Consider the following 13,663-nt stretch of genomic DNA (forward strand, 5'->3'; position numbering starts at 1 on the left):
GTTAAATATATAAATTAAGATATATATTAAAAAGTGTGAAATAAAAAGCTCATCCAATATTTTTCATACATCTCTAATAAATCTTCAAACACTTCTTAAGTTTGAGATGATTCTCTCCCATTGGTTGATATCTTTCCATAATTTTCTATCATTCTCCACACACATTTAATACTCAAAACTTAACTATAAGGTAATAATTAGAATTTGAAATATCCAAAAGTCCAAATTCGAAGTATCCGAAAATTCACATATCTAATCTTGAATATCCAGATTTTCGGATTTGATTCGGATGGTGATTTTGAAACATTTTGGATATTCGGATTGTGAATGTTCCGATCCTCTGATCGACATTTTTCTTCACTAGATGTCTCTCTAAACGATAGAGATCACAAATTACTGGTCTAAGGTAGTCATTACCTTATTCAACACATTATATCAAGATAATGTGAATTTACAAGTCTTCAAATGTTTATTATTTCAAAATATTGAACTCACTCAAACACTGTGTCAATATACGGTATATCCCTACAACAAATATAACACTGAATCAAGATAGTTGTATTTACGAGGATCGGAAACAGGGAACAACCTAAAAAGAAAGGGGCTAGGGTGTATAAAAAAGGCTTGGGTTATACATATACCATGTTGGTTATTCATACACCAAGGATAGCCTATACAAGTCGTATAGGCTTTATACGGCTTGTATAGGTGCATGGTCAAGTGATATTCAAGCAGGATTTATTCTTTTGTATCGTATAGCCCCTATACGGCTTGTATAGGGCTATATGACTCGTATAGGGTCTATTTGACTCGTATAGTTTTTTTTTTCAATTTTAAACTACAAAATATTAAAAACAACACCCGAGTTGGTTACAAAATAAAAATATACATAACAACCTACTTACAACATGAGCGTTTCGGGGTAACGACTTTTTAGATGTGGTAATGCAATCCATTTTGGTTGACACATATATGAGTTATCTAAGCTTTTGAAATATAATTACTATAAAATAGTTTGGTGTGGATGTTTTGGCTCATGTTAACTCAACTTTTGAAATATAGCCTTCATAATATAGCCTTTTGAAAATCTGATACCTGGTCTATACGGGTCCGTATACCACATATACGAGTCGTATAGACAAGAAAAGTAATTAAAAATCTCTGGTCAAAGTACATGCTGACATGCTGTATATACGAGTCGTATAGACCCTATACGGCTCGTATAGGTTAGACGAGTTACGTAGGCTATACGAGCTGGAAAATCTATACGGCTCGTATAGACTGCAAAAAGCTGCCACACTGACACGTTCGTACGCAGGTCAATAGGTTAGGGCTATACGACTCGTATAGGCCCTATACGAGCCGTATAGCGTTATTCCCACACCAGGGGCTCGTGTATGCATAGCATGACCCATAAAAAACCGGGTCTAGTTATTATTATTATTGTGGTGTGGTGGACTTCCGACCCATTTCTTCCGCTCCTCTGTCTCTCTCATCGCGACTTGGTAAACGCAAGAAACATCGACGAAACTTCCTCTTCAAATTAATCTATTTTCTGTTGATCACTTGCTACTTCATTTCATTTCATTCATCAAATAATCGCACTCTTCACACACTGTTTGTTCAATTCAACATCTGCTTCATCTTGTACGACTTTCTATTATATTATTTTATCATTTATTTCACTTTCGGTCTTTAAAGTTGTTATCTTTCTTGTTTTTAGATATTTGTGAGTCGAATTTGACTTGGGTGTTCTTTAATTTGAATTGGGTTTTCTTGATTTGGGTGAATTTGTTGCCTTGTGGGTTCGATTATACGAACAGAATTGTAAGTCTTTGTGTTTGCTTGTTTGACTAATTACAACTTACTTTGAAATGATCTATACTGGTTGGTTTGATAACTTCTATGTAGACTGTCTTTCTTAGATCATAGGGAAATTATTATTATTATTTTGCTATAATCATCCTGTATTCCTTTTAAAAAGTTTAGATGTTACTGGGTTGAATACTTGAATATTAATTTGCTATTTCTCTGGATGTATTTTATGTTGTATATGAATAAGATATTTTGCATTTTGGTGCATAGAGGATGGCCTATTCTCTGTATTGTGTTTTTGTCGAACCATAAATTTTTATGTCTAATTCGTGCGTATGCTGAAAGTACTACTTGTTTTTAGATTTACCAGTGTTTCTACTTGTTTACTTTTTATACCTATATTGTGATGTGTATTTTTGAATTTTGGTTAGTTTGCATATTTCAGTTGTCATCTAAATAGGTTTTTGTACATGTCTCCAGTGGCTGCGTTTCAACATTCCGAGTCAATTCAAGGCACCCGTTTTTAATTTAAAGTGTTGATGATGCCTCTTTAGCTGTTTACGCTGTAGTTGGAACTCTTTTCGGGCATTATTTATAGCAATGAATCAGCGGCCTGAGAAGTTTGTGAGGTTAGCTTTTGAATTATATATGCTGCTGTTGTGTATTGTATTATGCATATATGATATATATGATAAACTGAACTCTGAGCAGGTTTGAGGATTGGAAATCGGAAAAAAGCAGCAATGGGGGTTCTCCACAGAGATTTAAAACAGCCTTAGGCTCAGTTTCTAGTATGTTTCGGAAAAGCTTGGAACATGGTTCCGGAGGGGTTAAAAGCCTGAAACGATCGATGGAATCACATTCATTAAACAGGCTTCTGAGTAGAGGCCTTGGTTCCGGGAGTAAAACGCTTAATCCACAAGGGAAATTCCTCCAAAAGTGGAACAAAATATTCGTGCTGTCGTGTGTGATTGCTGTTTCAGTGGACCCGTTATTCTTTTATGTTCCAATAGTGAAAGATAACAAGAAGTGCCTTGATTTGGACAATAAGTTGCAGATAACGGCTAGTGTTTTGCGTTCCTTCACGGATATTTTCTACATAGTTCATATCATCTTTCAGTTCCGTACTGGTTTTATACCTCCTTCTTCCAGAGTATTTGGTAGGGGTGTTCTGGTTGAGGATGCTTGGGCGATAGCAAAGAGGTATCTTTCCTCATACTTTCTAGTTGATATTCTTGCGGTTCTTCCATTGCCACAGGTCAGTACTGATACGTCTGTTTAGGATTAAATGTTTTGCATCTTTCTTTGCTTGTTGATTTGATGATCTTTTGTTATTATATCAGATTGTGATATGGATCATTATACCGAAGCTGGGTGGGTCAAAATCCTTGAACACAAAAGACTTGTTGAAATTCGTTGTATTTTTTCAGTACATCCCGAGAATGCTTAGAATCTATCCTCTGTATAAGGAGGTTACACGAACATCTGGGATACTTACTGAAACTGCATGGGCAGGAGCTGCTTTCAATCTCTTTCTTTACATGTTGGCTAGTCATGTAAGAGGTGCCACATATTATTTTATAGATTTTATATATCATATTGTACACATAATATTGAGTGTTCTGTTATCTTTTGGGATTCTAGGTATTCGGCGCATTCTGGTACTTGTTTTCTATTGAACGTGAGACAACTTGCTGGCGACGGGCGTGTGGGAATATAACAGCAAATTTTAATACCAGTATATCAGAATGTGTGCATTCCTCATTTTATTGTGATGATGCGACACATAATGTGGCATATTTGAATGCAAGTTGCCCCATAGTAGAAATGGACAACCCTCCTTATGATTTTGGGATCTTTCTTCCGGCCCTTCAGTCTGGTGTTGTGAACTCAACCGATTTTCCACAAAAGTTCTTTTACTGTTTCTGGTGGGGTCTGCAAAATTTGAGGTTTGAACAAAATCACTCCCAACTCCCAAGTGGTTTCGGTTTTACAGAAATCCTTAAATGATGTTTTCTTGGTCAATTTTGCAGCTCCCTTGGTCAAAACCTGAAAACGAGCACCTTTGTTTGGGAAATTTGCTTTGCAGTGTTTATATCTATATCTGGTTTAGTTTTGTTCTCATTTCTCATTGGAAACATGCAGGTTGGTAATGGAGATCTAAACATAATTTGTTATTGTTATTTTTATAAACACGGATGTATTTATTAAGATCTAATGATGAGTGTTTTTAACTTTTTATTACTGCAGACATACCTGCAATCCACAACTATAAGATTGGAGGAAATGAGGGTGAAAAGGCGAGATGCAGAGCAGTGGATGTCCCACCGTTTGCTCCCACCAGCTCTTAAGGAGCGAATTAGAAGGTACGAACAATATAAATGGCAGGAAACACGAGGTGTTGATGAAGATACTTTGATCCGGAACCTTCCTAAGGACCTCAGGAGGGATATAAAACGCCATCTCTGTTTGAAACTTCTAAAGAAGGTCAGTTCTTTCGTTGCCTTTTTGCATTACCCTTAATAAAGCATGCATAATTATCCCTTAATCAAACATGTTTAAAATGATGTGTTGTTTGTTTTCATTCAGGTGCCCATGTTTGAGAAGATGGATGATCAACTAATGGACGCACTTTGTGACCGCTTGAAACCCGTTCTTTATACAGAGAACAGCTACATCGTGAGGGAAGGGGACCCAGTTGACGAGATGCATTTTGTAATGCGAGGCAAATTGTTATCCATTACAACAAATGGTGGTCGAACCGGTTTCTTCAACTCTGAGGAGCTGAAAGCAGGCGATTTTTGTGGTGAAGAGCTTCTTACATGGGCGTTGGACCCACACACATCATCCAACCTCCCCATCTCCACACGAACGGTTCAAGCACTTGAAGAAGTTGAGGCATTTGCATTGATGGCTGATGATTTGAAGTTTGTAGCATCTCAGTTCAGACGACTCCACAGTAAGCAGCTGCGCCACACTTTCAGGTTCTACTCACAGCAGTGGCGGACATGGGCCGCTTGTTTCATACAGGCGGCATGGCGGCGGCATTGTAGGAAGAAGTTGGAAGACTCGCTTCGTGAAGAAGAAGATAGGCTGCAAAATGCTTTAAGTGGAGCAGGTGGGAGTTCGCCTAGTTTGGGAGCTACAATTTATGCATCACGGTTTGCAGCCAATGCGCTTCGTGCTTTGAGGCAAAAGGGTGCGAGGAAAGGAAGAGTCGCTGAGAAATTACCTCCATTGATGCTTCAGAAGCCTGCAGAGCCTGATTTTACTGCCGAAGATTAAGATATATTATGTATGTATGTATGTTGGTTGTATCTTAATAGTATTTTGGGATGCTGTAAGAGTGATTCTTTATTTATCATTAGTGTTTGTAATTTGTAGATAAATCCTGAGTCCTAGAACTAGACTTTACATTTTTACAATCACCAATTTAATACCTAGGGGAGGGATTAGGACAAAATAAAATATTTTGTAATACATTTTACTTATGTGTTAAATTATTTTTTGTTTCCCGTTACTGATATAATTTTTTTTTAATTTTTTAAACATAGTTTGATGTTTTGTGAAAAGCCACATTTTGTCATCAAATGGGAGTCTGAATGGGTCAAGGGGCATTTGTGTCTGAATGCTAGGAGGCTGAAGGAGTCTGAATGGGTCAAGGGGCATTTGTGTCTTTAAGTTGGTTTATTATATTAGTGATAATTAGTTGGTTTTTTAGGGTTTATTTGTTTGTTTATGGTTGGTTATCTTGATGGGTCAAGAACTCAAGACAATTATAGGTTTGTTTGGGTTATTTAGTTAGAATTTAAGTTTATTAAGTTTGGGGTTCTAAGTCATATATGTAAGGGTTAATTAATTTCGGTTTTTATCAATAGAGGTGTCGATCGACAGTTGGATCAAAGTCTGCTTTTATTTCTTGTGTTATTCGCTTCGTTTTGATCTGACCCGGGTCTTTAATATATTTTAAGTTTTTAGCTTTTGATAAGAGGAAAGTTTCACAATTAAGCGTATTTAAAGCATTTAAAGTTGATGATTTTCAGGTGAGTGGTCTTGGAAGTGATAGTGTCCACTTGGGTAACAAAATCAAACCCGTGTAAGCTCACGTGCAAACTTAACAATATCGGTTGGTACATGGGACTGGATGTTACATGCAGTATCAGGGTCACTCTTGAGTTTATAAATCATTTCTCACAGATAAAGAACACTTTCAATATTCAGTATTAAGAGCATGTGGCATCTGAATGTAACCATTGATTTGGGCCAAATACAATTAATCAAAACATTATTCTGTAAACTTAGATAGCACACCATACATATATGATATGATATAACAATAACTAGTGGTGATTATTCAACAAATACTTTATGTACAGCACAACTCAGACATTGAGGATCTACAAGGACTAGACAGATAACGATAATAAATTACATAATATTATGATGCTGGTATACTGAGCCTCCTAGCTTATTTAGCAGAACCTGAGTTGACTTTGACCCCTTTGTCACCTGTTAGATATTGAGCTAAATTGAATAGATGGTCAAGAGTTAGTCAATGACAGTTGAGTTAGATTGGTTATGTCAAAGTTGGTAAAGTTGAAGATGTTACTCAGCTGTAACTTCAGGGACTGTTTTGTTATTCAGTTGTAACTTCAGGGACTGTTTCTGTTATTTCTTAAAAACATTGATGCTGAAGCCGTTAGCAAGTGGTTAGGGTTATAATTGGGTTTTTTTTTCTCAATTTAGTTTTAATTCATTTTTCTTGTAATCTTTCTCAGTACTCTCTCAGATTTCGATTTCATTGTAATTGTTCTGATTGTTCATAATAATAGACGAGTAATCTTTTGATCGTGTTCTTCTTCTGGTGCTTTGTAATTCCGCTAAATAGTTAACAATTGGTACCAGAGTCTCGGCTCTTGATCTCAGAAGAAGGTTCTTGAAATTCGATTGAAGATTCTTCAATGGTGACTGGTGCAAAGTTTGATATTGAAAAGTTTGATGGAAAGAATGATTTTAGTTTGTGGCGGGTTAAGATGCAGGCACTGTTGGTACATCAGGGCATCTCCGATGCTTTGTTGGGTGAACCAAATATGCCGGAAGCATTGACAGACAAATAAAAGAAAGATATTCTTGAGAAGGCCCACAGTGCCATTATCTTGAGTCTTGGAGATAGGGTTCTGAGGGAGGTGTCTAAAGAACTAACTGCTGCAGGTGTTTGGGCTAAATTGGAAAGCCTCTACATGACCAAATCGTTAGCCAATCGTTTGTATTTGAAGAAAAGGTTGTATATGTTTCAGATGAATTCTGGTAAGTCAATTGAATATCATATTGATGAATTTAATAAGATTATTCTTGATCTTGAAAATATTGAGGTGGAAATAGATGATGAGGATCAAGCAATTATTTTCTTGGCCTCATTACCTGTTTCATATGAACATTTTGTTGACACCTTAATGTTTGGGAGAGATAGTTTGTCAATGGATGATGTAGTGTCTACTATGAATTCTAAAGAATTGCACAAGAAGGGTGATACAAGGGATGATGGGGCTGATGGGTTGTTTGTTAGAGGTAGACCCGAACAAAGAAATCACAAGAACAAGAATTCAGTATCAAGATCCAAGTCTAAGGGAAAGAAGAGATGTTTTGTATGTAATTCAGAGAGTCATTTTAAAAGAGATTGTCCTGAATGGAGAAAGAAGAAGGCAGAATTCAAGTCTAACAAGAAGCATGGTGCTCAATCTGAAGAATCACAAGATGGTTATGATAGTACAGAAGTCTACATGGTTGCTAATCAGGGATCAAAGACTGATTGGGTATTAGATAGTGGTTGTTCTTATCATATGACACCTCATAAGGAGTTCTTTAAGGATTTGATCTTGGAGAAACAAGGTGTGGTTCAATTGGGTGATGACAGTTCATGCCAGATTCAAGGTATAGGTACAGTCTCTTTTAAGTTGAAGAATGAGTCTGTTATAGACTTAACAGATGTTAGGTATATACCTGAGTTAAAAAGAAATCTTATTTCTTTAGGAACTTTTGAGAAAAATGGTTGTTATATAGGTTTAAAAGATGGAAAAATTAAAGTTGTTAGAGGTTCACTGATCATTATGTCTGGTACTAGGAAAGAGAATAATATATATGTCTTAGATGGACATGTAGTTGAAGGTTCTGTTTCTGTGGCAGAGGGTAGTTCTGTAAATTGTGCAATGTAATGGCACAGGAGGTTAGGGCATATGAGTGATCAGGGTTTAAGTGAACTTAAGAAACAAGGTGTTATAGAAGATCTAGTAAGTTGTGACTATGGTGAATGTGAGAACTGTATGCTTGGAAAAGCTAAGAAAGTTAGGTTCTCTAGGGGTATTCATAGAACAAAAGGGATCCTAGATTACATTCATGCACATCTATGGGGGCCATCTAAGGATTTGTCACTTGGCGGCGCCTCATATTTCTTGTCAACAATAGATGATTATTCACGAAGGGTGTGGGTATACATCATAAAGAACAAGTCTGATGCATTTGATAAGTTCAAAGAGTGGAAGACTCTTGTTGAAAATCAGACTGAAAAGAAAATAAAAAAGTTGAGAACAAATAATGGGTTGGAGTTCTGTAGTGGTGAATTCAATAGATACTGTAAAGAACATGGGATTGATAGGCATCTTACTATACCAGGAACTCCACAACAAAATGGCTTGGTGGAAAGAATGAACAGAACATTGTTAGAAAATGTCAGGTGTATGCTCTTTACTGCTGGTCTGTCAAAGTCTTATTGGGCAGAGGCATTGAAGACTGCTGCATATTTAGTGAACAGGTCACCATCTTCTGCTATTGAGATGACGGTTCCTATGGAGAAGTGGTCAAGTATGAAGACTAACTATGATAATCTAAGAGTGTTTGGGTGTTTAGTATATTCTCATGTAAGTAAAGGCAAGTTAGAACCTAGAGCTCAAAAATGTATTTTTTTGGGATACCCTGAGGGTGTGAAAGGGTATAGGTTGTGGAGGTTGGAAAATGGTATTCCTAAGATAATTGTTAGTCGAAATGTGGTTTTTAAGGAAAATATTTTGTATAAAGATGTTAAGGGTAAAACTGTAAATTACCAAGATGATGGTAAGAATGTTCAAATTGAGGTGGAGTTGCCTCAGGATGAACACAAGGACACAGTTGTTACTAGTGATCAATCTGAAAGTTCTCGAACAAGTAGTACAAGGCAGAGTATTGCAGCTAATAGGCCAAGAAGGAATATAGTTCCACCTATTAGGTTCAGAGATGATTTGTCAGCATTTGTCTTTTGTGTGGCTGCAGAAGAATCTGCAAGTGAACCATTGACTTATCAAGAGGCTGTAGAGTCTAAAGATAAGGAGAAATGGTTAGCAGCCATGAAAGAAGAAATGAGTTCTTTTCTCAAGAATAAAACTTGGGTCATTGTAGATAAACCAGAAGATCAAAGATGTGTGGATTGCAAGTGGGTCTTCAAGATAAAAGAGGGTTTAAAAGGAGAAGAACCTAGGTATAAGGCAAGATTAGTTGCCAAAGGATTTACACAAAGGGCTGGGATAGACTATGGTGAAGTGTTCTCACCTGTAGTCAAACATGCCTCTATAAGGGCAATTTTGTCATTAACAGCTGTATTTGACTTAGAGCTTGAACAACTTGATGTCAAAACAGCTTTTCTGCATGGTGATTTGGAAGAAACGATATATATGAGACAACCTACTGGTTTTGAGGTTGACAAAGAAGGGAATAAAGTCTGCTTGTTACAAAAGTCTTTGTATGGTCTCAAGCAATCACCAAGGCAGTGGTATTTGAAGTTTGACAGACATGTAGTAACTCATGGGTTTAAAAGAAGCAGTTATGATATATGTGTGTACTTAAAAGAGTATGGTGAGAAGCAGTACGTGTATCTTTTACTCTATGTAGATGATATGCTAATAGCTTGTAAAGACAAGCAACAAATTGATGAGACTAAAAGGGTGTTAATGGAAGCTTTTGATATGAAAGAACTTGGAGAAGCTAAGAAGATTCTTGGCATGGAAATCTGTAGAGATAGGGCTGCTGGTACTATAAAGCTATCTCAAAGCTCTTATGTCAAGAAGGTGCTTAAAGATTATTTCATGGACAACTGTAAGTCTGTCATTACACCACTTGCTTTACACTTCAGATTGTCTAGTTTGGATTCTCCAACTACTGATGAAGAGAAGGGTAAAATGGTAAATGTACCATATGCAAGTGCTATGGGTGGTCTTATGTACTTGATGGTGTGTACAAGACCAGATATTGGTTATGCTGTCAGTGTTGTTAGTAGATATATCAGCAATCCTGGGAGACAACATTGGGAAGGTATTAAATGGATTTTTAGGTATCTAAGTGGTACTATGCATAAAGGTTTAGTTTTTGGTAAAACTGATAATTCGAATCAGGTTATCAGTGGGTATGTGAACTCTGATTTTGCCAAAGATTTGGACAAAGGGAGGTCCATTACTGGTTATGTGTTTAAAGTTTTAGGTGAAGTTGTAAGCTGGAAGGCAACATTGCAAAAGGTTGTTGCCTTATCCACCACTGAGGCTGAGTTCATTGCGCTGACTGAAGCAGTTAAAGAGTGTATTTGGCTTAAAGGTTTCATGTCAGAAATGGGTCTTGAAATAGAAGATGGGTTGGTGTATTGTGACAATATGAGTGCTATTCATCTGTCAAAACATCAGATCTTTCATGAGATATCAAAACATATTAGCGTAAAGCTGCATTGGATTAGAGAAGTTTTAAGTTCTAGGGAGATCAGGGTTGAGTATGTTGATACAAGACACAATGCAGCTGACATGTTAACTAAGAGTGTGCATGGAACTAAGTTTATGCATTGTTTGGAATTATTGCATATTTCTTAGGTTCAGGGGCAGTTTTGGTATTTTTCAATTTCTGCTCAAAGGTGGAGATTGTTACATATTGAGCTAAATTGAATAGATGGTCAAGAGTTAGTCAATGACAGTTGAGTTAGATTGGTTATGTCAAAGTTGGTAAAGTTGAAGATGTTACTCAGCTGTAACTTCAGGGACTGTTTTGTTACTCAGTTGTAACTTCAGGGACTGTTTCTGTTATTTCTTAAAAACATTGATGCTGAAGCCGTTAGCAAGTGGTTAGGGTTATAATTGGGGTTTTTTTTTCTCAATTTAGTTTTAATTCATTTTTCTTGTAATCTTTCTCAGTACTCTCTCAGATTTCGATTTCATTGTAATTGTTCTGATTGTTCATAATAACAGACGAGTAATCTTTTGATCGTGTTCTTCTTTTGGTGCTTTGTAATTCCGCTAAATAGTTAACATCACCAAAAATCCATATTGTCTCTGCTTCATCAGCTCTACCTACTTTCACTTTCACTTTACTTCTCAAGATGTCTTTGCAAACCTTCCTCTGATTCTAGGCTGACTGTCTGCCAAAGCCTTCCTGCAAGCATACTGAAAACCATAAACCATTATCAGATTAATAATAACTTCATTTCTACACTTAATAACTTATAAAATAAACACAAATATACCTTGATTTTTCTGCCAAAGTTCCTCTTTGTTTTCTTGTTCCTGTATCTTGAGAGCTTTTGCTTACGGTCTTCGCTTATTAGTGGTGGCGGATAATAGTTGTGGCTTGTGTTGGCTTCAGATAAAGTCTGTCATAAACGAAAAACATTTAGCACGTGTTAGATGCGTAAACAAATGTCTGCACATAAAGATCCATTCCAAGTGTAAACATGAATATGAGTTGACAATCGCCGCCCGATAAATAAATATTTTGCTTTATTGTTTAATAATTCTTGAAAATGGGATACTTCATGTCCCCTAAGTTTTTGTAAACAAGGGTATTAATATATTATAGTCAGTTTGGAAATTTGGCACTCTTTATAGTTTTAAGTTTTTCTGGTTTCTTTTATATAGAGTTTGTCCTCCCCACCACAAATATGATCTAATAATGGGCATATGAGTTATGACTCAATCTCTATCATCATATTATTATACACAATGCAGAAAAGTTATAATTTGAGTTTGACCTTCATGTCTCCCTCGCTAAAAGCCCTTCGTATACCGACATCCATTACGCCGAAATTCAGAAAACTGGATTTAACTTGAGCCCCTTGAATCCAATCCATAGAGTTTAGACTATCCGAGCTCATGCTTTTAGGGATGTGACATGACGGATGAACATTTTCGTTAACAACAGGGGTTTCATCGGTTTTAATCGGGAAACTGAGGCTTACGACTTCAGATAACGGTGATGATTCACTTCCAGATGCCAATATGTTCTTGCATTCATAGAAAACATCAGTCAAAAACTCTTCCTTTTGAAGCGACTCGATATCCGTAACTTGTTGAGGGGAGATTGTGTCTTCTCCACAAGAGATCATTGACATGGCAGATGTCATGGGATCAAGGGTGATTAATGGTTGTTCGATTATCGGTCCCGGTGCTTTAAAAAGATCCCCTTCACCTCCAAGATCATAATCTGATATAGTGGAGGATGTCTGAATTAAGTTATCCTGAACAATATTCAAGCAAGAAACTAACAATATGAGTAGATGAACAAATAGTGATGTAACCATGATGTATGAATCAACTTAACAAGCAAATTGAGAATATAAAACATCATAAATTTGAAAGAATAAGTACTACCCTCCACTAAGTTCATAAAGATCCAATTGTTCATTAGCTACAATGCAATGACTAATAAAGCTAAATACTTTTTGCCATTTTTCACACAATTTTAAACAAACAAGAATGAAGAATCCTAGGTTGGCTTGTAGATGTTGTTTGAACAATAGAGAGATTTAAATAATAATAATAATAATAATAATAATAATAACTTTAGAAGGTCAATAGTCCTTTTCCCAGATTAGAAATTGCATAAACAAAACAAAACAAAACCATTGGATCAAATAAGAAGATGAGTGGCTTTGCTTTAGCTTTACCTTTACCTTTTTTGTTGATTAAGTGGGATGGAAAGGTGAATCTTTAATCTTTATAATACAAGTTGACATCAGATATTAACCAAAGTGGAACTATAACACAAACTCATTATGTTTATTCCATTCAACACCAATAGGAAACTACACTTTCACAATGCCAAACAAAAATATAAATAAATATCTATTTCATTGCAATCTAGCAAAATTCCCTAAAATTATAGATTAAAAAATATATATATCAAAAACCCTAATTAAATCATATAAATTGGAAACAACATTCAAGATGATATAACAGTTTTAATGAACATGCAAATAAATATTAATGAAAAGGTTTGATAAGTTGAATTACCAAGCAATTAATGAACTTCTGGGAGTGACAGAAATCATCAAATTGTTGAACACCCGAAGAGAAATTATTATTAATATTATTATTATTATTCTGAAAATATGGGAACATGAGGCCAGTAGTCTCAGCATACATTTCTTTCTGAAGAAAGAAATAAGTTGGAAGTTAAAGATAAAAGCTTCCTTTTCTTTTCAGTTTAAGAAGCCTAGCCAAGAAACAAGTTGCAGAAGAAGCTAGCTATAATATAGTTAAAGTTGTGAAGATATATATATTATATAAAAACAATTAAGCAGGTCTTGTTGCATATATGGTGGATGGTTTTGTATGGGTTCTTGGTACCTGCTTCATTGATTTATACGGGGATTGTGATTAGAACACGACAAACACTTGTGGGTCCCACTCCTTTTGTCCTCACCGTATCACAAGTTACAATAATATAACTTATAAATTGTAACTAAGGCTGAGGGGTGTGGGGGGCTCTAACGGGGGCACGAGTGGGGGCTCCAGCCAATAATATTGTGACGTGTGGCAGAGAGAGAAACTGGATAAGATGGGTGTTG

The 13,663-nt window shown here is 36.1% G+C and overlaps 2 protein-coding genes across 3 annotated transcripts; one reads left to right on the forward strand and one right to left on the reverse strand.

The window, feature by feature from the left end:
- Positions 1-1,459: 1,459 nt before the first annotated feature.
- LOC143593020 (cyclic nucleotide-gated ion channel 1-like) lies at positions 1,460-5,285 on the forward strand. 2 transcript variants are annotated; one of them, XM_077072774.1, is made up of 8 exons: positions 1,460-1,647; positions 2,296-2,444; positions 2,524-3,073; positions 3,159-3,371; positions 3,460-3,764; positions 3,849-3,960; positions 4,066-4,302; positions 4,405-5,285. In XM_077072774.1, exons 2-8 carry the CDS (start codon positions 2,416-2,418, stop codon positions 5,098-5,100), a joined length of 2,142 nt encoding a protein of 713 aa, XP_076928889.1. In that variant the 5' UTR covers positions 1,460-1,647; positions 2,296-2,415; the 3' UTR covers positions 5,101-5,285. The 2 variants fall into 2 exon arrangements, with proteins under 2 accessions (XP_076928889.1, XP_076928894.1); XM_077072779.1 differs by having other exon boundaries at positions 2,527-3,073.
- A 946-nt stretch (positions 5,286-6,231) lies between these two features.
- Positions 6,232-13,390, reverse strand: LOC143593035 (uncharacterized). Its single transcript, XM_077072787.1, has 5 exons — positions 13,107-13,390; positions 11,846-12,331; positions 11,342-11,467; positions 11,133-11,261; positions 6,232-6,324 (listed from the first exon to the last, which is right to left on the reverse strand). Exons 1-4 carry the CDS (start codon positions 13,236-13,238, stop codon positions 11,193-11,195), a joined length of 813 nt encoding a protein of 270 aa, XP_076928902.1. The 5' UTR covers positions 13,239-13,390; the 3' UTR covers positions 6,232-6,324; positions 11,133-11,192.
- Positions 13,391-13,663: the final 273 nt, after the last annotated feature.

Source organism: Bidens hawaiensis, unplaced genomic scaffold, assembly GCF_021521415.1.
Source record: "Bidens hawaiensis isolate Kalapana, Puna unplaced genomic scaffold, B.hawaiensis_p1.1 tig00001685_1, whole genome shotgun sequence".
NCBI classification, from domain to species: domain Eukaryota; kingdom Viridiplantae; phylum Streptophyta; class Magnoliopsida; order Asterales; family Asteraceae; genus Bidens; species Bidens hawaiensis.

Excerpts from the sequence above, each read along its gene's own strand:
- LOC143593020 (XM_077072774.1), top strand. The coding sequence starts at position 2,416 with ATGAATCAGCGGCCTGAGAAGTTTGTGAG. Across the intron at positions 3,074-3,158 it reads CGGTTCTTCCATTGCCACAG|ATTGTGATATGGATCATTAT; the intron begins GTCAGTACTGAT and ends TTATTATATCAG. Across the intron at positions 3,961-4,065 it reads TTCTCATTGGAAACATGCAG|ACATACCTGCAATCCACAAC; the intron begins GTTGGTAATGGA and ends TTATTACTGCAG.
- LOC143593035 (XM_077072787.1), bottom strand. The coding sequence starts at position 13,238 with ATGTATGCTGAGACTACTGGCCTCATGTTCCCATATTTTCAGAATAAT. Across the intron at positions 12,332-13,106 it reads AGAAGTTCATTAATTGCTTG|GATAACTTAATTCAGACATC; the intron begins GTAATTCAACTT and ends AATATTGTTCAG. Across the intron at positions 11,262-11,341 it reads ACTTTGGCAGAAAAATCAAG|TATGCTTGCAGGAAGGCTTT; the intron begins GTATATTTGTGT and ends TATGGTTTTCAG.